The following is a 25,173-nucleotide window of genomic DNA, read 5'->3' as shown; positions in this document are numbered from 1 at the left end:
AATGGAGGGGAGGAAAAAGAGAACATTTTTAAGAGTCTCATTCAACCTTCAAGCAAATGTTACCTCCTTCAAACAATTCTAGAGGTTGGGGGTATAACCCTTAATAGCTTAGCATGTGTGAAAAGGAAAGAAAGAGAAAAAGACAAAAAGAGAAAAAGGGGGAGAGAGGAGAGAAAGACAATAACTTTCTAGATTCCTGAACCTTTTCCCCCTGTTATTTTTGGGGTACTAGGGGTTGTATCCCCAGACTTAGCACTTGCCAGGTAAGCACTCTACCAGATATAGATACCTGGATTTCTTTCTGGTGGAAGTGTAAGGTAAAATTTGTTCATTCCTTCTACCGTGTTCATTACTTGATGCTGTAACTGTTTGCGTTCTTAGCGTCCCTAACTCAGTTTCTGTAAGGCAGGGATCCTGTCTTAATTCAATTGGTATTCCCAAGGTGCAGTTCTTCACTTTAAAAAGTGAGAACCCACTACACGTGTGTGGAGTAGAACTACACGGGACAGTGAATAGGGGTTTAGGGTGGTTGGGGGAGAGTCAACAACTGGTGTCCTCCCTACCCTCCGCCCAGGAAGCCGAACTAGTTCAGGGCTTCCATAGTGCCTGAACTCGATGGCACTGAGAACGTCTAATTAAAATGTTAGTTTAATTGCTGGCCTTCTCCTAGTCTGTAGGACCAGGCTGACTCCCCAGCTTAGCACAGAATAGATGCTAAATAAATACGTATTGAATGGATGGATTGATGGATGGCTATGTGGATGCGCAGGTGCCTGCGCGCCTCGCTCCCTCACCGCCCTCCCTAGCCAGTGGGTTAGTGATCCTTAGTCGGGCCAGGCTCGGGAGCAGCCACGTCAGGGTCGCCTCCCCGGGGCCCCGCCCCGGCCGACCCCACCTTTTCGCGCGGCTCCACCCCGTCGCCCCCTTCCCGGTGGCCCCTCCCCGCGCAGGTCCCGACTCCAGCCGCACCTCCTCCGGCTCTGCAGTGGCGGCAGGGAGGCGAGCCGGAGCGCCTGCGGGGCCGGGCCGGATCCGAGCCGGGGTCGGGGTAACCGCGACGACCCCCGGAGGCGGGGCCTGTGGGACCGCGATGGGCGTGGAGATCGAGACCATCTCCCCGGGAGACGGTACCGGGCGGCGGAGTCGGGGAGGAGGAGGGGTCCCGGGGCGGAGCCCGGCGGGCTGGGGTCTGATTCGGAGGGGTCCGGGGCAGCCGAAGTGGGGGCGGGCCCAGGACGCTGGCTGCTGGAGGAGATCCCAGTCGCGATTCCAGGGGGTCGAGGAGGCGATTCGCCCCCATCCCCTTCCGCGTCCGCTCACCTAGGGGAATGAAGGCGGCGGCCCGCGGCGGGGGTCTGCGGCCCGCCACCGCCCCAGGGGCCGCAGCTGCAGCTGCAGGGGCTGAACCGTCTCGGTTACCCGCCGCTGCTGACTCCCCGGGGTCGGGTTTCGGCTCGCTTTCCCCACCTGCGGGGGGAGGACCTGCTTTGGGGTCTCTGCTGCTTGGGGTCCCTCCTTCTAACGCGCCCCACCCCACCCGGCCTCCAGTCGGGCGGCCGGGGGAGAGCTGGGCAGCAGCAAGCTGTAGGGACAGAGCCAGCCTGGGAAGGGGAAGCGCTCCCTCCGCCGCTCCACGGCATCGCACTTCATCGTCCCAGTCCCACTCGGTCTCCCTGGCCATCCTGGCCACCGCCATGGCCTCCAGGTTTAAGACTCCCAGCCCAGACCTCCGACCTGCTGTGTACCCTGCCTAGAGAGCCCCGAATACCTCAGAGTCAGCAAGTCCGGAGCAGAACTCGCGTCCCCACCCTCCCGACCCGCGGTGCTCCCCTGGGTCCCCTATTCCCTGTCTGGGAACCGGCACCATTCACTTTCCTAAGCTCTTGAGTCATTGGTTCTGGGTGTGTAAGGAATAGCTGTTTCTTTATTTCTTAAATAAAATTTAATTCAAACAAAAAACCTTGTCTGCAGGGCTTTACAGGCGAACTTTCTATGAGACTATCCCTTTCCCAGGAATTGGAGGGCTTCTTGATTTCAGGCACCCTTCTTGTTGAGAGGCAGTGGTGCCTAGAAGTCCCAGCCACGACCCGCCATCACCCCTGACGCCTCTTGAGCCACGCAGGGAACCTTGGTGCTGGGGTCCAGGATGCATCTCTCCAAACTTTGTCATCCGTCCCCTCCCCATAGCCTCTGAACTGTACCCCCACCTTCAGTCTCACCTCCTTGTCTTCAGTCTGCCTTCTCCCAACCCCGCTCCCCTTATTTTCTTCACCACAGCCTGAGACCTCTTTTTAAAAGACATGTTTTGGGGCTGGGAATGTAGCTGTGAGGTAGAGTGCTTCCCTCGCATGGGTGAGGCCCTAGGTTCAGTTCCTAGTACTGCAAAAAAATAGAGGAGAGAGAAGAAGAAAACAAACAAACAAACAAACAAAAAAAACACATCTGACCCGCGACCTCCCTCGGGCAGAAAGTCTTGTAATGCTTCTGCGCTCTCCTCCAGGCACCCTTTGGAGATGGGTGACTTTTCTAACCTTCCACACTGGAGCTTCTCTCAGTACTGTCCCTGTGCCCACCACCAACTTTTCTTTAGCTTTTCCAAGCTGCTTGCAAGTTGTTAAACACACCACTCATTCAGCAAATATTTATGGAACCTGTACTTGTGTGCTGGACCCTAGGGTTACAGTGGTGAAACAGACAGGGCTCTCTGGCTATGCTGGACTCCAGGCCTTTGAACGGGTCTTACATGTCATCCCCTTTCCCACTTTACTTCCTCTGGCATACTCGTACTTATCTTCAAAGACCCTGTTGAATGGTTTTCTGCTCTCTGATGCTTTCCGTGGCTCCTCTAGGCACTTAGTTGCTCCCTTCTCCAGGTTGGGAGAGAGTTGTCTAAATGTTGTCAGGGTCATTATTCTCAGGTTTGATTATCCAGCCCAGTAGCTTTAAATTCCACCCAAATTTATGCCTCCAGTGCAGACTCTGCATCTGCCTACTTGCAGTATAAACTCAGATGTCTAATAGGCATCTCGAGATTGCCACCCTCACAAATCTGTTCCTCCCCAGTCCTTCCCATCTCAGGAAACAGCTCCACCACCCATCACAGTTGCCCAAACTGAAAATCCAAGCATCATTCTTGTTTTCGCCTTTCCCCCATCTCCAATCCATTTGCATGCCCTGTCAGCTCCACTTCCAAAATATGTCTCCAATCTATTTCACTCTCTTCTTGGCTGCCATCACCTTAATTCAAGCCATCATTGATTTCTTGTCTGGATTATTGCAACAGACGCCTAACTGTCCATCCCCCACACAGCAGACAGAGTGATCTTATAAAATCTTAATTCAGATTATGTCATTCTCTTGCTTAAAACCCTCTGGTGGTTTCCTGTTGCACTTAGTGTTAAATGCAACTCTACAAGCTGCATGATCCATCTCTTTTCTACTTCCCTCCCTTCATCCAAACACCTAGTCTCTGGTCTGTTCTGCAAATACATCAGTTCTTTCTGCCTCAACATCTGAGCACTGGTTTCTCCCTCTTCCCTCAAGTCTCAGCTCAAAGGCATCTCCTCCATGAGGCCCTCCTGGTTTACCTTATCTAAAATTGCCTATCATATTTCTCTTTAATTCATCATTGTGATTATTTTTCTTTTCTTTTCCCTCTCTCTCTCTTCTTCTTCTTTTTTTTGGATTGGAGATTGAACCCAGGGGTGCCCTAGCACTGATTTACATCCACAGCCCTTTTTATTTGGGGACAAGTTATCACCAAATAACAATTTGCAATCTTCCGCCTCATCTTCCAGAATAGCTGTGATTTTAGATATATGCCACCAAGCATGACTGTTTTGTTTCTTTTTTCTTTTACTTTTTTTTTTTTTTTTTTTTTTTTAACCACTGAGCTATATATCTAGCCCTTTTTATTTTTTGAGACAGAGTTTCACTGAGTTACCTATGCTGGCCTTGAATTTGAGATCCTCCTGCCTCAGCCTCTTGAGTTGCTAGGACTATAGGGGAGCTCCGCCACACTCAGTTGTGTATATTTTCTTTTTCTTTTTCTTTCTTTTTTTTTTTTGGCAGTGCTGGGGATTTGAACCCAGGGCCTGTGCTTGTAAGGCAAGCACTCTACCAAGCGAGCTGTATCTCCAGCCCTGTGTATATTTTCTTTAAAGGACTAATCACTACCCATAATTACCTTATTTGAGTATTGTTTGTCTTTCTCCATTAGAATATAAACTCCAAATGAACAGGGAATTGTTCTGTATTGTTTACTGATGTATCCCAGAATCAGGCACAGGCCATGCATAGTAGGTACTCAGTAAATAGTTGTGAATAATAATTTTATTCATCCTTGATAACAGCCATCACTCTGCATAATCTAGGATCTATGTGTGTTTTTCCCTAAATTCCTCATGAGTTCATATATTACTCTGTACCTCTGGAATCTAGCTCAGACCTGGTATATACTAGTTTGCTTATAAATGTTTATGGAATAAACGAAGGAAAGCAAAAGGAGCAATCAAAAAAAGCACGTGTGGGGGTGGGGTAGGCTGGGAGATTGGAATTGAGGAAACCAATGACATAAAGTTCAATTTCAGAGCCACGTGCAGTGGTGCACATCTGTAATCCCAGCCTCTCAGGAGGCTGAGATAGGAGGATCATGAGTTCAAATCCAGCCTCAGCAATTTAGCGAGGCCCTAAGCAACTCAGTGAGACCCTGTTTCAAAATAAAATATAAAAAAGGGCTGGGAATGTGACTCAGTGGTGAAGCACCCCTGGGTTCAATTCCCAGTACCAAAAAAAGAACAAAAAAACAAAAACAAACAAACAAAAACAAACAAACAAAAACGTTCAATTCCAGGCCAGAAGGTGATGTAACTAGTTCTGTCTCATATAAGACAGAGTCAGAATTGGGGACATGGGCATGTTCATGATACAGAGGGGGATGTGGTCAGGATCACACTTGAATGTCACACGTGAGTTTTTCTAATACCCTACTCCTTCATCTTCCCTTGTGTCTCCTTGCAGGAAGGACATTCCCAAAGAAGGGCCAAACATGTGTGGTGCACTACACAGGTAGGCCTCGTCCTCTCAACCATCACCAGGCTGCCCTTCCCAAAGCAGGCAGGTCTTCTGAGCGCCTCTCCAGAGATGTGTTTCCAGATCAGGCGTGAAGCCCAAGGCAGCCAACTTCCCTGTGACCTCCTCTTCTCCTATACTGCAAAGGCCATCATGGTGCCAGCTTTACTTGAATCGAGCATCTCTAGTCCCCTTCCCTCACTGGGGTCAGAGTGGTGCTCTGGTCTTCCTGGTTTTGTCTGATAGCTGGGGGTCTCTCTGAAAGCTCTGAGAACCCAAACTCCCAGCAGACTCCCTTTTCATCCTACAGTGTCATTTGAGAAGAGGAGGTTGACCTCCTCAGAATTCCGGTTTTTGGAAACAGACTGCTTAATTCAATCTGTTATCTGGCACCCACAGTGTGCCATGCCAGCCTTCACTGGGGCTGCAGTGAGGGGCAGGGAGAGGACAGACAAGTCACCTGGAGCCTTCAGTGCAGTGTGAGGGGTAGGATGTTGGTGGTGTTGTACTGGGACAGCCCAGAGGACGGTTCCAAGTTTCTGCTGTCTCCTCCTGGGGATGCTATGTATCTGAAGGCCAGGTGGGCCAAGGGACATTCTAGATGAGTTCTTCAGGATTGTTGGCAGAAAGATAATGAGCAGGTATTTTTCCAAGGGGGCTGAGAGCTCTGCTTTGTGACCTGCTTCCTAATGTGGTAGACTCAGTAGGTGACAGCCACTTAGCATACAAGGCCAGATAAATTCCTGGGATATGTTGGATGGGGCCATTTTTAGAAGTTCTGGGGGCCAGCGTGAAGCACCAGGTTAGTTCTAGCAGATGGTGTGGCTGTTTCTCCACAGTTGCATTGCCAGTTGCTGATGTCAGTGGACTGGGGCTCTTTCATCTCCTGGTGATGTGGCCTAATTACCATGGGGCTTTTGGGCCCTCTGACCCAGGAATTGATTTATCTGTTTTAAATGTTGCAGACAGACCAGTATTTATCAAGTTACTGAAAACACAACATCCTTTTGCAAAATCTTTTCACAGTACATACGTAGAGCAGGCAATGTGCATTGAACACTAATATCAGCTACAAATGGCTCTGGTTTGGGGAGAGATTGATCAAACACAGCAGAGAACTATATGGACTTTTGTAAACTTTAAAAAAAATTGAATCTAATCTTAGCAGCTTGGGAGGCTGAGGCAGGAGGATCACAAGTTCAAAGTCAGCCTCAGCAATTTAGTGAGGCTATAAACAAGGCCCTATCTCAAAAAAAAAATAAAATAAAATTTAAAAAAAAGGACTGGTGATGTGGCTCAGTGGTTAAGTGCCCCTGGGTTCTATCTCCAGTACCCCACCCTGAGAACATCAATGTACAGCTCAATGATTTTTTTTTTCCTTTTTGGTGGTGCTGGGGGTCAAACCCAGCATATGCGAGGCAAGCAAGATTATGCCTGCGAGATTTATCCAGAGTGGTTTGGTTTTTTAATTCTTTTGTAGTGTGTGTGTGTGTGTTTTTTGGGGGGTGGGGTACTAAGGATTGAACCCAAGGGAGCTTTACCATCCGGTTACATCCCCAGCCTGGCCCTTTTTATTTTTTGAGACAGGTTCTTGCTAAGTTGTTCAGGGCCTCACCAAATAACTCAGGCTGACCTTGAATTTATGATCCTCCTGCTTCAGCCTCCTCAATCACTGGATTACAGGCATGCACCTCTGCATCCAGCTGAATGTACTCTATTTATCCTATCTACTATTGATGAACATTTGAGTTGTTTATGGTTTTCAGTGATCACGAATGGTGTTGCTTTGAATTGCCATGTATTGCACATATGTGTACATGTTTCTCTTAAGTATATAACCAGAAGTGGAACTGCTGGGGTACAGGATTATACCTATACTCAGTTTTAGCAGTACTGCCAAGCAGCTTTCTGAAGTAATTCTGCCAATTTCCACTTCCATCAGCAGGATATGAATGTTCGAGTTACCTCATGTCCTTACTACACTTAGTATTGTCAGGTTTTTGTTTCTGTACTCTAGGGGTGCCTGGTGGTATCTCTTTGTGGTTTTGATTTACATTTCCCTGATGAATAATGGAAGTTGAACACCTTCTCATGTGCTTACTCATTTGGATAGCCTCTGTAGACTGCTCAAATACTGTGCATTTTAAAAATTAGGTTATTGGGAGTGTAGCTCAGTGGTAAAGCATGTGCTTAGTATATCCGGGGCCCTAATCCCCAGCAACCCCCCCCCCCCCCAAAAAAAAACACCCAAAAAACATTAGATTGTCTTTTTCTTATTGACTTATATTTTTTATATATTTTGGATATGCATCTTTTGTTGATTATATCTATCCCAAACATCGTTTCCTGCACTGTGGCTTGCCTTTTTACTCTCTTCATGATCTTTTGAACAGAAATTCTTTCTTTTTATGAAGTCACAATTATCAGTCTTTTCCTTTATGGTTTATACTTTGTGTTCAGTTCAAGAAATCTTTGGCTATATCTAGGTCGTGAAGATTTTTTTTTTTATTACCTTATAGAAAATTATTGTTGCTGCTGCTATTATTGCAGTGCTGGGGATCAAACCCAGGGCCTTGCTCATGGTAGGCAAGCAGTCTACCACTGAGCTTCATTCTCAGCCTGAAATCTTATTTTTCATATTTGGGTCTATGATATACCTGGAATGGATTTTTGTGTGTGGGTTTGGTAGGGATCAAGGTTCAATTTTCCCCCCATATGGATATACAGTTCATCCAGCAACAGTTATTCACAAAATCACTATTTTTATCTAAAAAGTTATCTTTTTTTTTTTGGATGCATTGCAGTGATAGCTTTGTCAAACTGAGTGGCTGAATGTATGTATGTAGTCCTGTTTCTAGACTGTGTGGTTTTGGCTGAACTTGTAATAGATAACTGTATATGTTCCTATGTAGATTTGGTCATAGGAAGCCTGGAGAGATTGGAGAAGAGTCTATAAATGGAGTGTGTGCATATCCACAAATTTATTCAAGTACGTGTCTGTGATGTATGTAGATCTGTGTATCTAAATATTTTCTTAGCATCTGTTTGACCATCAGGGATTTCCTCCTGAGTGTGTGTGTGCATAAGTCCATGTGAGCATGCATAAGTAGCTCTGTGTATTTGAATAGCTAAGCCACCTGTGTGTATGTGTGAGTTCGTATTTGATCTTTTTAGCATTCCTCTGTATATATCTCTGTATAGCCACAGGGTTTTCTTCTTTGCTTCATTGAAAACCCAGGGTGAGAGCCCAATTTATTCTACCCAGAAGGTAGGTAAATAAGGTTCTTTCTCTGGTACACATTCAAATTACTGGAGTTCAGAAGTAAAATCATAGATGCTCAGACACTAAGCTGGCAGTGCCTCTTATGTTAAATATGGAAAATTTGAGGCCCAGACAGAGGAAGTGATTTGCCGCACATCACACAATGAGTTAGCACCAGACTGGAGTCAGAACTCAGTCTGAATTTACAGGCCAGGTCTTCCTGTGGTTGCAAATTGCCTTTTGTGGTGGTCCAGGGGCTGCACGAAGTTGCTGAATCCATGAAGTTGTGGATCTTTGAGAATCACCAATAAGAAAAGTGAAAACAGAAAAGCAGTTCTTGGGCCTTGGCCTGCTGTTGTCTCATACTATGTACATATGAAACAACATATGTACGTCAGGGATGACCAGGCTTCTGCAGTTAGAAAACAAGGAATGCTCTGAACTGCTGAAGACACTACTTGGGTGTTCTGATGTCAAACAGTCTTGGAAGCTACCATTGATCAGCTAGGTCACCTTACAGTGTTCACTGCAACAGGGGATGATGTGACCTTTGGGTTTTGCATTGTGAAAACCTTAGGAATTTTAGATGAGAATTCAACCTAAGGCCAGAATACCTGGGAAAAGAGACCTTTAGGCTGAGGAAATGGCATGAAAAACCTGTAAAGTGCAGAGGCATTTGAGAATGGTGTGACCTAAATAGGACACAAGGGCAAAGAGGGAAGAAGAGTGCAGAGATGGTCTTTGGGTAGGGAATATCCAGGTCTTGAAGTACCAGTAGGTAACGTAGCCAGAGTCTGCCCTGGAGAGCTATTCAAGAATTTTAAGTAGGGGAGTAATATGCTCAGACTTGTTTAAAGAAAAAGAAAAATCTATCTGCTTGTGGAGTAGAGAATGGAACAGAGAAGTAGGAACAGAGCATAAAGACCATTTAGAATGTTGTTCCTGTCCACAGGTGAGACTTGATGGTGACTCAGTGAGATCACAGGGTGGTGGTGACAACAGAAATAGAAAAAACAGGTGGATTCGAAAGAGGTGTTGGGCTTGGTGATAGTCTATATGTGAGGGTGACAGAAGAAGTGTCCAGATTTCTTTCTTCAGCAAGAGGGCAGATGAGGACCGAAGGAGCAGGTTTATGCAGAATAAGAATTCCATTTAGACATGCTGAATCTGAATTGGGAGTTGACTTACCACCAGAGCTTTTTTCCACCCTATTCTTGCTTTGACAGGAATGCTTCAAAATGGGAAGAAATTCGATTCATCCAGAGACAGAAACAAACCTTTCAAGTTCAGAATTGGCAAACAGGAAGTCATCAAAGGTTTTGAAGAGGGTGCAGCCCAGGTAGGATGAGGCTACTCATTAAGGGGGGCCTAAAGAGTTGGGGTGGGGGGTTTGGACTCTGCACCTCCAATCTCTATCACAGGCCACGCTGCTGCTTTTACTCTACTGCCAGAGCACGGCAGTGCCACCTAGTGTTCACTCCTGGTTTTGTGTCCTCAGGCCTGCTTTGTATGACTGGGGCCCCAAGCACATCCCTGCAGGCTTGCTTGGAACTAGCTGAGGTGGTGCAGTACTGTCTGGGCCCAAGGCAGCAGAAGAGTTAGAGGAGGGTAGGCCAAGAAGGTATTTCGGTTTGTCTTTTTTTTTTTTTTTTTTTTGAAACAACTTCAGACTTACCGAAACATTGCAAAAATAGTACAGAATTCCTGTGCATTTTCCACCCAGCTTCCCCAGATGGTCACATCTCATAAAACCATAGTACATTGATCAAAACCATTGATAAAATACTGTTAACCAATCTATTCAAATTTTCAAATTATTCAAAATTCAAAAATCAATTTATTCGGGGCTGGGTTGGGCTCAGTGGTAGAGTGCTCCCCTAGTACTTGTGAGGCTTTGGGTTCGATCCTCAGCACCACATAAAATAAAGGTATTGTGTCCACCTGCAACTGAAAAAAAATGTGTATATATAGAGAGGGGGAAGAAGAGATTGATTCTTAAAAAAAAAATCGATTTATTTAAATTTTACCAAGTGTCTCATTAATGCCTAGTGCTTTTTTTTTTTTTTCTTTTCTTGGCAATACTGGGGATAGAACCCAGAGGTGCTCTACCACTGATCTATATGCCCAGCTCTTTTTTTCAGGGAGGGTCTTGCTAGTTCCCAGGCTGACCCCACACTTGTGATCCTCCTGCCCCAGCTTCTGGAGTCACTAGGATTACATAATCCTAGGATTATGTGGTGGCATGTACCGCCACACCCAGCAATGCCCAGAGGGTTCTAGACTACTGTTGTGATGAACTCTGGGTAAGCTCTTCTCCTTGGTCTGTCTGTAAAGCATATTACACTCCCTCACAGTAGGCCTCCACACCCCCGCCATCTTGCTGGCGCCTCTAATCCCCGAACCTCTTTAACATGCTGCTCTGCCACCCACTTAAGTATATACAAGTACTGTTTATACACCCCCGCTTAGGATTCTTTAGATGAGCGTGAGGAACAATTATGAGCAAATAAAAGTGTTTGGGCCATATACTAACTGAGTAACTAGAAATGTTTGTTGGATTAATAAATTTGAGACTAACTTGTTGATTATTGTCCCATAGTTGCATCTCTGCTGTTTTGAGGCAGAATCTGTATTTGTTACACTTAGCACAATTTCAACATGCCACACATAAAATTCATCTCAGATCTTCAGTTACCATGAACATGGTTTGGGAAAATGCCACAGTTATCTCTTTTTTCTTTTAAATCAAGCTGGGTCCTCTTTCTCCTCTCCCCATCTGCCCCCATCCCTGCTAGATGAGCTTGGGGCAGAGGGCGAAGCTGACCTGCACCCCTGATGTGGCATATGGAGCCACAGGCCACCCTGGTGTCATCCCTCCCAATGCCACTCTCATCTTTGACGTGGAGCTGCTCAACTTAGAGTGAAGGCAGGAAGGAACTCGAAGTGGCTGGAGATGGCTGCTGCTCACCCTCCTAGCCTGCTCTGCCACTGGGATGGCTCCTCCTGTTTGGAGCTCTTGATCAGTGTGCTAACCTCACTGCCCTGCGGAATTATCTATTCTTTCTGCCTAAGTTGCTCTATATGTGTTCGTCATTGTTCACGTGCATTTTTGCTTGAGGAAACTTCGGCTGCAGATCAAAAAGTCAGGTTGTGCATTTTATGTGATGCATGTAGTAATAACCATTTCTGATCACAGAACACAGATCTCTTGTTTGCACAATCTATACTGCCTTACCTTCACTTAAGTCAGATACAAAAGGTGCTCAGACATGCAATGTACATGGTGTACATGAGGGACGTGAGCCAGTTACCTTTGTTGTCACTTTCTCTTATAAATTCTGTTGGCTGCTCAAACAATTGTCCTCTTTGGAAATAATATGTAAAATAAAGACTCTGTGCTTGATAACTTCCTGTCCATTCTTCTTGTAGGTGGGAAGTGCTCTAAGGACCATACAAGCCAGTTGCCCTTAGGGCAGAGTAGAAAGGAGACTTTAAAGTGATTAGGACAGTGGTAGTAAATTTAATAAACAATGTGAGCATTGTTTATGCTGGGCCTTGTTCTACATACTTCTAAATAAAATCACCAATCCCTCTCAACCTTGCAATGTGGGTATTACCTGTTACTCATCTAACAGGCTCAGAATTCTCTGTATAATTAGTCCAATGTAGGATTTAAGCACTTCATGTGATCTTGCAATCTCTACTTGTTTGGATTAGAGTCTTCACTCAGATGGGAACATTTTGGGCATGTGAACAAATATAAGGGCTTAGAACCATACAAAACTCATACTGGGAAGTAGCTTTTGAAAAGCATGTATGATTCTGAGTTCGTTTTCACATACACTTGCTTGGTTTCATCCCAGATTTGCTATTATGTTAGGAAGATTACTTCTGGGATGTATGATTTTGAACTTGTTTCCACATGTACTGCGTTATTTCCTTTTTCTTCTTTTTGTTTTGAGACAGGGTCTCAATATGTTGCCTAGGCTGGCCTCAAACTCCTGGACTCAAGTAATCCTGCCTCAGCTTTCCATATAGCTGGGACTGTAGGCACATGCCACCATGCCCAGCTATACTACTTATTTTCATCAACATTTCCTGTAACAAACTGGAATCCCTGGTTAGATTTAAAATCAGTCCTTATTGCTGTGGGTGGTGTTGTACGTCAGCAGAAGCTAGGACAATGTTTTTCGAATTGGCATAGGGTGAGGTAAGATCTTGGCCAGTTAGTGATGACTTGGAATTGTTTCTAAATTGAGAAGGGAGGGGCTGGTAACAATACCCTTAAGTTTCCTTCAAAGATACACTGATATATGTCACATAATGTCATATATAGGATATACAGAGCCATGTCACCTTGGTTACTTCATCCAACCCTCTTGTCTCCAAGAAACTGTGGCTAATTCCTCTGTTGAGGGCTGAGCAGTTAATGAGAGTAAGTATTTAAGATGAAGTAAGAAATGAGTTGTCTAGCTTTTAATCACCCATAATCTTGGTCTCACCTTCACAGTGGGACCAGACCACATAGGGTGCTGCATCGTTCTTCTCTGGGGTGATGTCTTTAGAATGTCTTGTTTTCCTGCTTTCCTTGATGAGCAAATACCTATGATAATTTCTCAGAATTCAGCCTGTATAAAAGACATACCCACATTTTTTGCTATGAAACCAACAGGATAACTAAAAATCACACCTAGGACTATTTCAGGTGCCCACTCTATATATGCATATAAAAGATGTAGCGTATTTATAGCCTAGGTGATAAAAGGAGGCACCCACCAAGAACTCCCTAAAAATCAAACACCACGGGCTAGCACCTGGAGGGGATATGCTAACCTTTATAATTAAGTTGAGAAAATGAACGATTTTACTGGAGCTCTTAAAAGATGATGCAGAATCAGGCATGGTGGCACATACCTGTAATACGTTACTACAGAGGCTGAGGCAGAAGGATGCAAATTTGAGGTCAGCCACAGAAACTTAGTGAGATCCTGTCTCAAATTAAAAAATAAAGGGGCGAGGGATGTAGCTCAGGGATAGAGTACCTGTGGGTTCAATTCCTTGTGCAGTACCACCAAAAGGGAAAAAAAAAAAAAAAGATGCAGAATGTTATGATGCAGATGCTGAAGAGTCTGGACATTGTTCTGTGAGAGCCACTACAAGTGGTTAAGCAGGGGAGTGATGAGATCTGTGCCCGTTGTTTTCAAACTACCAGTCAATGAATTCTCTATTCACACGAATTCTCAAAAACAAGAAATTTAGCCGAGATGAAAGAAAAACAGCTTGAGCACACATGCCTGTGATGTGTACATGAACATAATCATCTACATTCTTAAATACAGTTTGGAAAATTGAGCTTTAGGTGCCTGATACGGAAGAGTCATGGTTAACTATAGCCTCAGACTCAGAGCACAGTATCTGGCATAGTAGGAACTTAAATGTTTGTCAATAAATGAGAGTTCTTGTTAACCATAGCATTTCCAAACAATTAGAAGAAAGTTTTAAAATTCTTAACACTCTAAGTCTAATTTTCAGTCTTTCAAAACATCCCTGTTACATTTTTAAATAAAGTCACACCATACATTACAAAACTTGTAAGGAATTCATAAAGGCATTCACAAAAAAATTACAGCTGTGGCTCCTTTTTCAGCTGCCCACTCCTCTTAGAAATGACTGTTTCTCCTCTCTTAACAGTGCTTTCAAAAAACTTAGCCAAAATTAATAAATAGGACAATTGTTTCAATAGTGAGCTTTGAAAAAACAGTAATAAAAAAGTATAGTCTATTTTCTTAAAAAGATGGCAGATTTCAAAGCTTCAGCATTTCAAAATAGATGCTTTTTGTCCATTAAAATGATTTAGTGTATGTACTCTTCAAATTGATTTTAGGTTTTAGTTATATACACAAAACAGTCCGTGTTTTTCCATTTTGCCCCTGCCTACACCATAAAAAGAAAATTATAGCTATATCTTCCTAAGCTGCCAAGCTATAATGAATGTGGTAATAACCATACTATTTTCATGTCATTGGAACTCATAAGAAGGAACATGAAATATTTTATTTATGGCAAAGATATACTGTGAGCTAAGGCCCAAAATATATACAAATGCTCAATAACTAAAATGAAAGGCTACTTAAATACAATCTCAGATATGTAACATCACCACTTCCTAAGCTACTTGCTCTCAAATTTCTAACAATGTGCTGTCACCTGAAAAGCCGCTGCTATGACAGACCTCTGTGCTAAGGACAAGGGTACCCCACTGTCAAAGGTGTTTGGTTATCTGTAAAGCAAGTATTACTCAAGTGTATAGGCCTGATTAACAACTGGTTTCTGTTATACTGGCTTTTTATGAAGGCATCTTATTCTTTCAACCAGCATCATGAACTTCGGTTTCTTCACCAGCAACATGTAGACACCTATATTCACTGTGTTGTAATGAAGAGTTCATTACTGATAGAACTTCAATAAATGAGAAGACTACAACAAATTCTTCTAATGACTAATCACTGGACTGGACATTGTAAGCACTAATAATATAAAAAGGTCCCTGCTCTTAAGAAACTCAAGAGTTCCTCGGCCCATGCACAATCCTTCAAATGATTTAACTTTTCAGTTTTTTCCTATATCAAACAGGAGGGAAAAGTTCAAAAGGAAACAATGACATGTTTTACAAAACATTTTAAGTTTATAAACATAATATAATAAAGTATGTATCAAAGTTTCAAGCAAATAATTTTGAATCTCAACTGAGAAATCATAATATTCAGAATTAATTAAAAAGAAAAGGTTTTAGTCCAAAGTGAAAATGCAGAAAACACCTATTTTGGTGGATCTGTATTGATGCCATATTTCTCCTTGAGAAGCTTCAACTGTTCCTCCTTCTTTTTGGTGTCCATTTTCTGAAATGCCTGGAAATGTGGTAAGCACCAAAGTTAATAGAAACCAATACCTTGCATTGCCTACCCAGGTGTAGAGTTCTACACTAATTCTCAAACGCATTCAGCATGTGATAAGAACTCTGCTATACTTACCCTGTTAGCATTATAGTATAAAACCACAAGGTATCTGTTACAAACATTGAATCCTGATAGGTGGTCACATGCATTCTTGGCATCAAAGATATCTTCATAGACCACATAGGCTGTTCCTCTAGTTTCAGGTGTATTCCCCCTGCAGAGATAAACTGAATTTAACTAAAACACATATCTACCCAAGCACTGATAACTCAATAACTAAACTTTGTTGTTGAATCCTGCTGCCTTCTGCTCTGCTAGGGATCTAACCCAGGGCCTTGGGCATGTTAGGCAAGTACTCTACCACTGAGCTACATTCCCAGCCCTTTACCTTTTTTTTGGTGCTGAGGATTGAACCCAGGGCCTTGTGCTTGTGAGGCAAGCACTCTACCAACTGAGCTATCTCCCCAGCCCCCTTTACCTTTTTTTTTGTACTGGGAACTGAACCAGTGGCACTTACTGCTGAAACAGAGTCTTGCTAAGTTGCCCAAGCTGGCCTCAAACTTACGATCCTATCTTAGCTGAGTCGCTGAGATTACAGGTGTGCGCCACAGTGTCTGGCTAGCTATCTTTAAAAGAGAGTAAATGAAATACATTTAAGTACTTTGAGATCAACCTGAAAACGAACACAGGAAATAAACACATGGGCAGATATGCTGTATAAGCCTGTAATTTCTTAACTTAAATAATTTTATTTTCATTTTTAAACCAAAAAATCCATAGTTTATACTTACTGTTATATTAGGGATACTAAGAACACAGCTCCTAAAGTACTAGTAGCAAGCAAAGAATTAGCTTGAAACTCTGTCTTTATGTTCAGTTTTAGTCTATTTTTTTAAGTGGATGGGGATTACTGGGGATTGAACCAAGGGTGCTTAACCACTGAGTCACATCCCTAGGCCTTTTTATTTTTAATTTTGAGACAGGATCTCACTAAGTTGCTTAGGGCTTCATTAAGTTGCTGAGGCTGGCTTTGAACTCATGAGTCTCCTGCCTCAGCCTCCAGAACCACTGGGATTAGAGGCATGTGCTACTGTGCCTGGCTCCACTACTTTAAAATAAATAATACTTAGGAGTCAGGACTCCTGTTAGTCAGCAAGGTGAATCCCTTGTTTTTAAAGACTTTTTTTCTTCCAGAGGTTGAGAATCCTTTATCTGAAATGTTTATAGAGCCAGAAGTGTTTCAGATTTTAGAATATTTGCATAGTTTTTTTAGTTGAGCATTCTAAAAACCTGAAATCCAAAATGCTCCAAATTCCAAAACTTTTTTAGCGTCATGTTAGTGCTCAAAAAGTTTTGGATTCTGAGCCAGATGTGGTGGTGCGCACCTATAATCCCAGCAATTTAGGAGGATGAAGCAGGAGAATATCAAGTTCAAGGCTTGCCTCAACATGTACTGGTCTTAAATATTTAAAAAAAATAAAGGGGGGAGGAGATTGGAGGTATAGCTTGGTGGTAGAATTCCCAGTACTGAAAAAGAAGTTTTGGATTTTGGATTAGGGATGCACAACATGCAGTTTTAATTCTTAAAGACAATCTCCATCAATTTAGGAAATAAATATTTCCGGGCAATATTTTACTATGGTTTAAACCCATAAAAACAAAACCTAGGGCTGGGGTTGTGGCTCAGTGGTAGAGCGCTTGCCTAGCATGTGTGAGGCACTAGGTTTGATCCTTAGCACCAGACAAAAATAAGTAAATAAAATAAAGGTATTGTGCCCATCTACAACTAAAAATATTTTAAAAACAAAAAAACCTATTTTGTGTGTTTAGGGGAGTGGGTAGGAAGGGAGTCTTACCCAGGAAGATGGCAAAATTATAAATGACATGGGAAAGCATCCAACCTTCAACCTTATGGCCAAGAAAGGATGTCCTTTAATGTAAGCAGTTAATGGTTTCTTCCACTTTTGCTGCATTCTTTGCCTTTGTAAAATGTAATAGTTAGCTCCCTGCTTTACATATTCATTTTATTTATTTATTTATTGGTAGCAGGGATTAAACCCAGGGGCACTTAACCACTGAGCCACATCCCCAGTCCTTTTTATTTATTTTGAGATAGGGTCTCACTAAGTTGCTGAGGCTGGCTTTGAACTCGTGATCCTCCTGCCTCAGTCTCCCGAGCTGCTGGAATTACAGGAATATGTCATGGTGCTCATATATTCATTTTAAAAACAATCCAAACCCTAACGCATTACATAGCCTTGTCTGGCAGGGAAAAGGGCTGGGCTTCTGCTAAGATGGGGACAGAAGTACACTTGTGAGTTATCTATAAGCCAGGACAGAATACTGGAAGGTGGCTGGAAGTGGAAGCTGGAACTTACATTATGGGGGCTGATTCTAGCGTATGTGTTCCTTGCCATGTCTTCTCTTAAATTCACAAACGTTCTCTGAAAGATGTAGGGAAGTGTGAGAAACAACAGGAACACTGAACTGCATGCAGCAGATGGTCATGGCTTGTTAGTGGGACAGCGGACAGAGATTCCATTCTGCTAATGCTCTGGTGTAATGAAGATGGCTCTTTGCCTCCATTTGGTTCCAGCCATACAATTGTGGAATAAAGTATAAGAATGTGGGATGGGGCTGGGGTTGTGGCTCAGTGGTACAGTGCTTGCCTGGCATGTGTGAGGCACTGGGTTCGATTCTCAGCACCATATATAAATAAATAAAAGAAAGGTTCATCAACATCTAAAAAAAATATTAAAAAAAAAAAAAAAAAAAAAAAAAAGAATGTGGGATGACTTTCCATCTGCCACAGTCCCTGCATGGGGCCAAGAAAGGGTAATAGACCCATGGTAAGGGGAGGTATCTAGTACAAAACTCCAGTGTGGGCCTTGATCAGAGCTTGTGCTTCATACAAAACAGGAAGGCATAGGGTGCAGGGGGGTGACTGGAGGGTGCCAGTGTCCATGAATGACTCACTTTGTTAGGTTGTGTGGGCCTGATGAGGGTTTTTATAATATCTCTACTCTTCAGGAATATTACTAACTCTTAACAGCTTATTCATTTTCAAGAATCAATCAGGTATGGAAGTTGAGAACTGCCAAAAAGAAAAGAACAAAGCAAAACATATTTTTAAGTTCTTTAAGGGCAAAGGCTACTTTATACTTTATTTTACTCCCATAGTGCCACATATAATAATGCTAATATGCATTTGAAAGGTAGAGATCTAGTGTCTCCTACAAATTTTTTCACATATACATTCTCCAGGAAGTTTCCTTCCTCTCAACATCTTCTTAAGAGCTAAAATAGGGATAGGATTGTTTTATTTTATTTTTGCAGTACTGGGGATGCAACCCAGGATCTTAAAACATCCTAGGCAAGTGCTCTAGCACTGAGCTAAGCCCCTACCAGCCTTAGCCCACTTCAAAACCTCTCTATTTCAAGTGTCCTAGCCCTAATTATCAATCTCCTACCCTAAGAACAATCTAATTTGAATTTTTAAAAGCATTTTATTTGGTAGACACATGTTAGACACTAACATTTTTTTCTTGATTGGTGGTAAAAACTATTTTTTTTTTTAAGTTGTAGATGGACATAATACCTTTATTTTATCTTTTATGTGTTACTGCGGATTGAACCCAGGGCCTCAGGCAGGCTAGGCACCCCTGGGTTCAATCCCCAGTACCCGCCCCTACCAAAAAAGTATAAAACACCAAGTGTTTGCTACATGTCAGGTAGGGTGATCAATCATCCTGGTTTGCCAGGGTCTGCCAGGTTTTAGCATTTAAAGTCCCATCCCAGAAAATTTATTAGTACTGGGCAAACTGGGAAGACTGGTCACCATAGTGCTAGGTGCCAAGTATGCAAGTGAAAAATGAACTTGATAACAGTGAAAAAACAGAAAAACAGCTGTTTCTCAATCTAGAATCAAGATCCAAGTTTCTGTACCCCCAATTTTTATGAATTCAGTAATCTCACTGCATTCTTCCTATTGGATTGGCATTAGAACTACAATGAAGGCAGGTATCATCCCTTCAAGACTTATGTTCAAGAAAGAAATAAGTAAATAAACATGAAATAATTATGAATCATGAGAAATTGTATAACACAAGAAGAAAAGCCAGGTATGTACACCTGTAATCCCACCTACTGGGAAGGCTGAGGCAGGAGGATCACAAGTTCTTAGCAAAACCCTGTCTCAAAATAAAAATAACAAATAAAAAGGGCTGGGGATGTAGCTAAGTGGTAGAGTGCCCCTGGCTTCAACCCTCAATAGCAAAATAAATAAATAAAATTAAGAACAGAGTTGTAAGAGAGATTAATGAGAAAAAGGGGAGATGCTTTAGCTACAGTAGTCAACTTCTTTGAAAAGGTGACACTAAAGCTGAGAACTGCAGGATGCAGAGGAGTTAGGTATGAGAGAGTCTGGTGACAACTATCCCACGTAGGCTCCAAGCAATCAGTGCTCTTCTGAAGATGCCCTTGCCCCTTCATTTGGCTTCCTAAAATATTCTCTAACTTCATTAATTTAAGTATCTCTTAATTGAGTGCTATCAATACATTTTATAACACCTTCATGAATTAATTGTAACCATGCTACCATTTTCTATATTTGTTTATTTATATATCTTGGTGCTTACCACAGATCAGACATGACAAGTGCTATCAACACAAAGCTGAAACAATGTGTAATACCAGCCCTGGAGAAGCTCACGGGCTGCTGGGAAAGACAGATGAGTACATGGACTGCAAAAGCACATGTTAACTAATAAGAGATGTACACAGAAGGTGCTATGAGATCACAGACAGGAGTAGCTAATGCACACTGGGAAGGAAATACTCAACAATAAAGTACTTTTACAAATATTGCCTAATATGATCCAAACAAAAATTCTTTTAAGACAGATAGATTAGAAATACTGTATTTCATAAATAATCAAAGCTCATATAGGTTAGATATTCAACCTACTTTCATACGACTAAAAAGTGCTCAACTAGTATTTGAAACCAGTTCTAACAACTAATCCAGTAAATGTATCATGATGCCTCCACATTAAGAATCAAAAATGGTTGGTAAAGTGCTTGCCTTGCAAGCACAGAGCCCTGGGTTCGATCCCCAGCACCGCAAACAAAACAAAACAAAACAAAGAGTCAAAAGGGCTCCAGCATTGTGGTGCATGCCTGTAACCCTAGAAACTCAGGAGGTGGAGGCAGGAGGATTGCAAGTTTGAGGTCAGTTTCAGGAACTTAGGTCCTAAGCAACTTAGCAATATAAAAAATAAAAGGGGCTAAGGGTATAGCTCATTGGTGAAGTGCCCCTGGGTTCATCCCAGGGGGCGGGGGGGATGTCAAAAGGATACCATCCAGATTATTTCATAAATGAAATGAAGGAGAAAACCAAAAAGTTAGGCAACTTGTCACATGACTAGTAACAGCGCCTTAAGTAAAATCTTGATCCCTAGATACCATTCTTTGTATCTAGAACAGGGTTTATTAACCTAGAGTCCATGTATCCCAAGATTTGGGCAAAATGTTGTATGTATTCTGGGCTAGGCTATAGTTCAGTGATAGAGCACTTGCCTAGCATGTGTGAGGCACTGGGTTCAATCCTCAGCACCACATGTAGATAAATGAATAAAATAAAGGTCTATCAACATCTAAAAAATATTTTTAAAAAAATGTTATATGTATTCTGTGGAGAAGACTCAAGGCTCTTAGAAGCTCGGTAGAGTGGGACCTCCTAAAAAGGACGGCTGATCCACAACACTTTCATTTTCATCCTGATATAAATACCAATGACGATACATTTCCAACTCTTGGTTTACTCTCTCTCTGGAGGGATGGTGATTTCCAAAGGAGACTCCTTAGGATCTTACAGTCTTAAAAGCTGGGAAGGAGCTCTCAGGTCACAGAAGAAAATGTATTAAGAAGGAAATATGAGGGGCTGGGGTTGTGGCTCAGTGATAGAGTGCTTGCCTAGCATGTGTAAGGCCCTGAGTTCAATCCTTAGCACCACACGTTAAATTGTTTTCATCTACAACAAAAAATACCACCCCCCCAAAAAAGGAAATAAGACCAAAAATAAAAACTAGAAAACCTTTAAACGTGATTTTTACATGGCAGAGGCTATGGTACTGTGAGGTATAGAGGTTCAGTTTAGAACCAGAAGATGTAATCAGTAAAGTACTGTGTGAGATGAGGGGGTACTTTCACTCTAGGGGCCTCAGTGGTCTCACCTGTAAAACAGACACAATATCACTGCAACCATATAACGCAGTCTTGCTATCAACTACACTGAGATTATAGATTATGCAATCATTTTCTTTAAATGACATATCAATCTCAGTAAGACTCACACTCTAATTTGACGAATAGGTCCATATTTCCCGAATATATCATACATTTCCTCAGCTGTGATTTTGTATGGCAAATTTCTTATATATAAAATCCGATTTACTTCAGGTGGAAGTCGAATCTAAAATGAGAAATATGTACAGGTCATAATGAGGGCAAGAATGCTAGCATAAAAAATCTCAATGATACATAATAATAAAAAGCCAAGAATAAGAGGTATAATCTGATGTTACTCAAAATACAAGCTCTTCAGCAAAACAACAGAGCATTGATTCTAGGGAAGACCATTAGCAGGAACTAAAAGGGTCTATTACAAAATCAGGCTTTTGGCCACTACAGTTTAACAAGGATTTCCAACTTCACTCAAAAATCCTTGATGCCTCAGATCATCTTTCTGTAGGAAAGAAGGGAACTGTCCTATTTGTCACACAATAAAACTTCCACTAGTATCCCTTCCCTAGTCTTTTCAGAACTTCTTAAATCAATGATCTCTTTTGTCTTTACACACTTTCCCTCACCATTGGTTTCTCCTATTCCTCATGTGAGCAACTGCTCATACCAATCCTTACACAAAATGCTTATTTGGATCCATCTTCATTCATTCAACATACTAAGTTCCTTTTTTTTTTTTGTACTGGGGATTGAACCAAGGGTCACTTGACCACTGAGTATATCCCATCTCTTTTTTATATTTTATTTCAAGACATGGTTTCACTGAGTTGCTTAGCAACTCACTCTTGAGGCTGGCTTTGAACTTGCAATCCTCCTGCCTCAGTCTCCTGAGCCACTGGGATTATAGGCATGTGCCTGGCTACTAAGTTCCTTTTTTTATGTCTATACCAGGGTAGGTATTAGGAACAGACAGTTAAAGTAAAAAAGACAAGGTTTCTGCCTTTCCTGAACTTCAGAGCTTTCTTTCCTTATATTCTGTTGTCTCTTTTTTTTCTTGTCAAGCATATAGAAAAAGTCTCTATTAACTGAACTCATATTCTTTACTGTGTTGACACTCAAACCTAAGTTTCCACCCCAGCACTTTGCTGAAAGAGTTTTTATTACTAAGATCTTTTAAATGCAGTGTTCAATTCTTGAACTTGTGAGGCTTTTGACACTGCTGACACTATTTCCTCCTAACTCTGATTTGCTATTTCTTCTCAGTCTTCTCTGATGTTAATATATGTTGTTCCACAGGGTTTTGTTGTTACTTCTTTTTTTGACCTGTTGTATACTCTCCTTGACTCTTTATACTCTCTTTGGTCCATGGAAATGACTCTCAGATATGTATCTTGCATCCATATCTCACTTTTATGTTCTTTATTAACAAGTTCAATTACATACTAGACACAAACCTGCTCAATAACTATTTACTAAACTGAAAAAAACTTTTAGCATTAAGCTAAGTATTATATTAACAGAAAATTAAGATACAATTTCCTGGGCTGGAGTTGTAGCTCAGTGGTAGAGTGCTTGCCTATCAAGTGTGAGACACTGGGTCTGATCACCACATAAGTTAAAGGGAAAAACTAAAGATACCATTCCCTGTCTTCAAACTGGCAGTGGCAATAAAATGAATAATTACAAAAAAGTTTTAGATTTCAAGATTCAAGGTTAAGTTCAACAACTGACACCATCAATCATAATATATACTTCTCTAGTAGATTTGTTTTCTCACTTTTTTTTTTTTTTTTTTTTGCGGTGCTGGGGATTGAACCCAGGGCCTTGTGCTTGCAAGGCAAGCACTCTACCAACTGAGCTATAACCCCAGCCCTGTTTTCTCACTCTTCAAAACACTGTATCACACTCTCTCTCTGCATACCTTACCACCATCATTCCCTCTCATATCCAAGTGGGGTTATACACTCTTCCCCACCCATCCCAGGAAATGACCCTGGCTCTTGCTTCTTGGAGAAAATAGATGAGATCAAATAATAAGTAGAAAATAGATGAACTCAAATAATAAGTACTTTATATTCCCATCACTTAATCTACATTCATCTATATCCATCCACTTTCCCTCTATTACTCTGCCACCATTCACGTATTCAAAACCTGCCTTTCGGGCTGGGGAGATAGCTCGGTTGGTAGAGTGCTTGCCTGGCAAGTACAAAGCCCTGGGTTCAATCCCAGGACCATAAAATAAATAAATAAAAAATAAACCGGCCTTTCTTCCATACCATGTTTCTTCCAATCTATTGGAGTGTTCTCACTGAAATACAAATACATCTTATGCATCTTTTTTTTTTTCTTTAAAGCCAACTATCACCCAGTTTCTCTGTTTTCTATTCATAATGAAGACTCATGGAAAGAGCTCTTTGCTGTCTTCATTTTCTCAACTTCCTCCTCTTTTCATCATACTACGACCAAAGTTTTCATCCACTGAAATACTTGCTATCATCAGAGTCATCAAAAATCTACATCTCAGCATATCCAAAAGTCAATTACCTGTCTTTATCCTTACTTGAGGTTTTATTTTTAAAATGTTTCCATAACATTCCACTCTCTTACAATGTAAGCTTAAGGACTCTTTGTTCTATTCACTACTGTATTCTAATACCTAATATTAGTGTCCGGTACATAGTCGGAATTCAATAAATAAAACTGATGAATTGCTTCCCAACTGGAAAGCCAGGTACACTGCAAGCGTTCAATAATATTGTTGGAGTAATATATTAATGAAGGATCCCAAAAGCTTCATGATGTGAGAATCCCTGGCTCTAGTTGCTAGTGAAACATAAGTTGCTTACTGAAGACTAGTCTGTGCTATCGACGTTTAGGCCAAAGAGAAGATCCTAACACCTGACAGATCGTTAAGGAACAGAGGCTGCAGAGCTAGCCCTGTCACCGACACCAGGACACGAGGGGTTGGGCGAAGTGTGGTTCCAGGCGCATACCCCCGAGGACCGGGCCTGGACAGAATCCCTCCTGATGGGAAATTCTAAACATCCCCGATTGCGGGAAGGAGAAGGGCAGGAACATTTTGTCCGAGGCCGTCAAAAGTCAAGCGGCGAAGTCCTCCCCCAACTCCGCAGATGGCCCGGTACTCACGTTCGCCCTCTTAGCCGCTTGCATCGCCATCTTGGCGGGCTGATGAGGTTACCGCAGCAAACACAGAATGCCTCCGGACACCTCCGGAGCTCGTCTGCCTTCAAGCGCAACACGACGTCTGAGGCAGGGTATTAACACCCAGACCGCGCCGGAAGCTGTTAGAGCACCGCCGGAATCACAGTCTCACGCCGAGACGTGCTGACGTAGTGCCCAACTCTCCCAGTACCAACGTAGCTTGAGATCGAGGTCAGACCGGAAGGTGAAAGTGCGAGCGCCCAATACACTTCCGGGTTATAGACCGGAAAGGGCGGGGAGCGTGCTTTACGAGGGGCGGAGTTCTGGCCCCGGCAGCCCTGAGTAGAAGGGGACGGGTTGGAGGGGCGGGGTCTGAGAAGCAAAGGGACTGTGGGGCAGGGCCCAGGTGAGCAGCGCGAGGGCGGCCAGGTCAGGGACTCGAGAGTGGGCGTGCCCTCTAGCAGTGCGCGAAGCCAA

The 25,173-nt window shown here is 42.5% G+C and overlaps 2 protein-coding genes across 3 annotated transcripts; one reads left to right on the top strand and one right to left on the bottom strand.

Moving 5' to 3' along the window:
- Nucleotides 1-847: 847 nt before the first annotated feature.
- On the top strand, nt 848-14,535 carry FKBP1B (FKBP prolyl isomerase 1B). 2 transcript variants are annotated; one of them, XM_079109649.1, is made up of 4 exons: nt 848-1,127; nt 5,020-5,067; nt 9,559-9,671; nt 11,083-14,535. In XM_079109649.1, the coding sequence occupies exons 1-4, from the start codon at nt 1,091-1,093 to the stop codon at nt 11,125-11,127; spliced, it is 243 nt and encodes an 80-aa protein (XP_078965775.1). In that variant the 5' UTR covers nt 848-1,090; the 3' UTR covers nt 11,128-14,535. The 2 variants fall into 2 exon arrangements, with proteins under 2 accessions (XP_078965775.1, XP_078965774.1); XM_079109648.1 differs by having other exon boundaries at nt 854-1,127; nt 11,128-14,535.
- SF3B6 (splicing factor 3b subunit 6) lies at nt 14,357-24,906 on the bottom strand. The gene is made up of 4 exons (XM_079109647.1): nt 24,682-24,906; nt 21,642-21,760; nt 15,364-15,502; nt 14,357-15,240 (listed from the first exon to the last, which is right to left on the bottom strand). Exons 1-4 carry the CDS (start codon nt 24,709-24,711, stop codon nt 15,151-15,153), a joined length of 378 nt encoding a protein of 125 aa, XP_078965773.1. The 5' UTR covers nt 24,712-24,906; the 3' UTR covers nt 14,357-15,150.
- Between the last annotated feature and the right edge of the window lie 267 nt (nt 24,907-25,173).

This window comes from Sciurus vulgaris (genome assembly GCF_902686455.1).
Source record: "Sciurus vulgaris genome assembly, chromosome: 14".
Classification (NCBI taxonomy): domain Eukaryota; kingdom Metazoa; phylum Chordata; class Mammalia; order Rodentia; family Sciuridae; genus Sciurus; species Sciurus vulgaris.
Note: the sequence above shows the minus strand (reverse complement) of the source record. Positions and strands in the feature narration are given on the sequence as shown.

Bases quoted from the DNA above. Each gene is read 5' to 3' on its own strand.
- FKBP1B (XM_079109648.1), top strand. From the start codon at position 1,091: ATGGGCGTGGAGATCGAGACCATCTCCCCGGGAGACG. The intron at 5,068-9,558 runs GTAGGCCTCGTC...TTGCTTTGACAG, and splicing joins ATGTGTGGTGCACTACACAG to GAATGCTTCAAAATGGGAAG. The intron at 9,672-11,127 runs GTAGGATGAGGC...CATCCCTGCTAG, and splicing joins TTGAAGAGGGTGCAGCCCAG to ATGAGCTTGGGGCAGAGGGC.
- SF3B6 (XM_079109647.1), bottom strand. From the start codon at position 24,711: ATGGCGATGCAAGCGGCTAAGAGGGCGAAC. The intron at 21,761-24,681 runs GTGAGTACCGGG...TTCTCATTTTAG, and splicing joins AAGCGGCTAAGAGGGCGAAC to ATTCGACTTCCACCTGAAGT. The intron at 15,241-15,363 runs GTAAGTATAGCA...CCACATTTCCAG, and splicing joins TATACTATAATGCTAACAGG to GCATTTCAGAAAATGGACAC.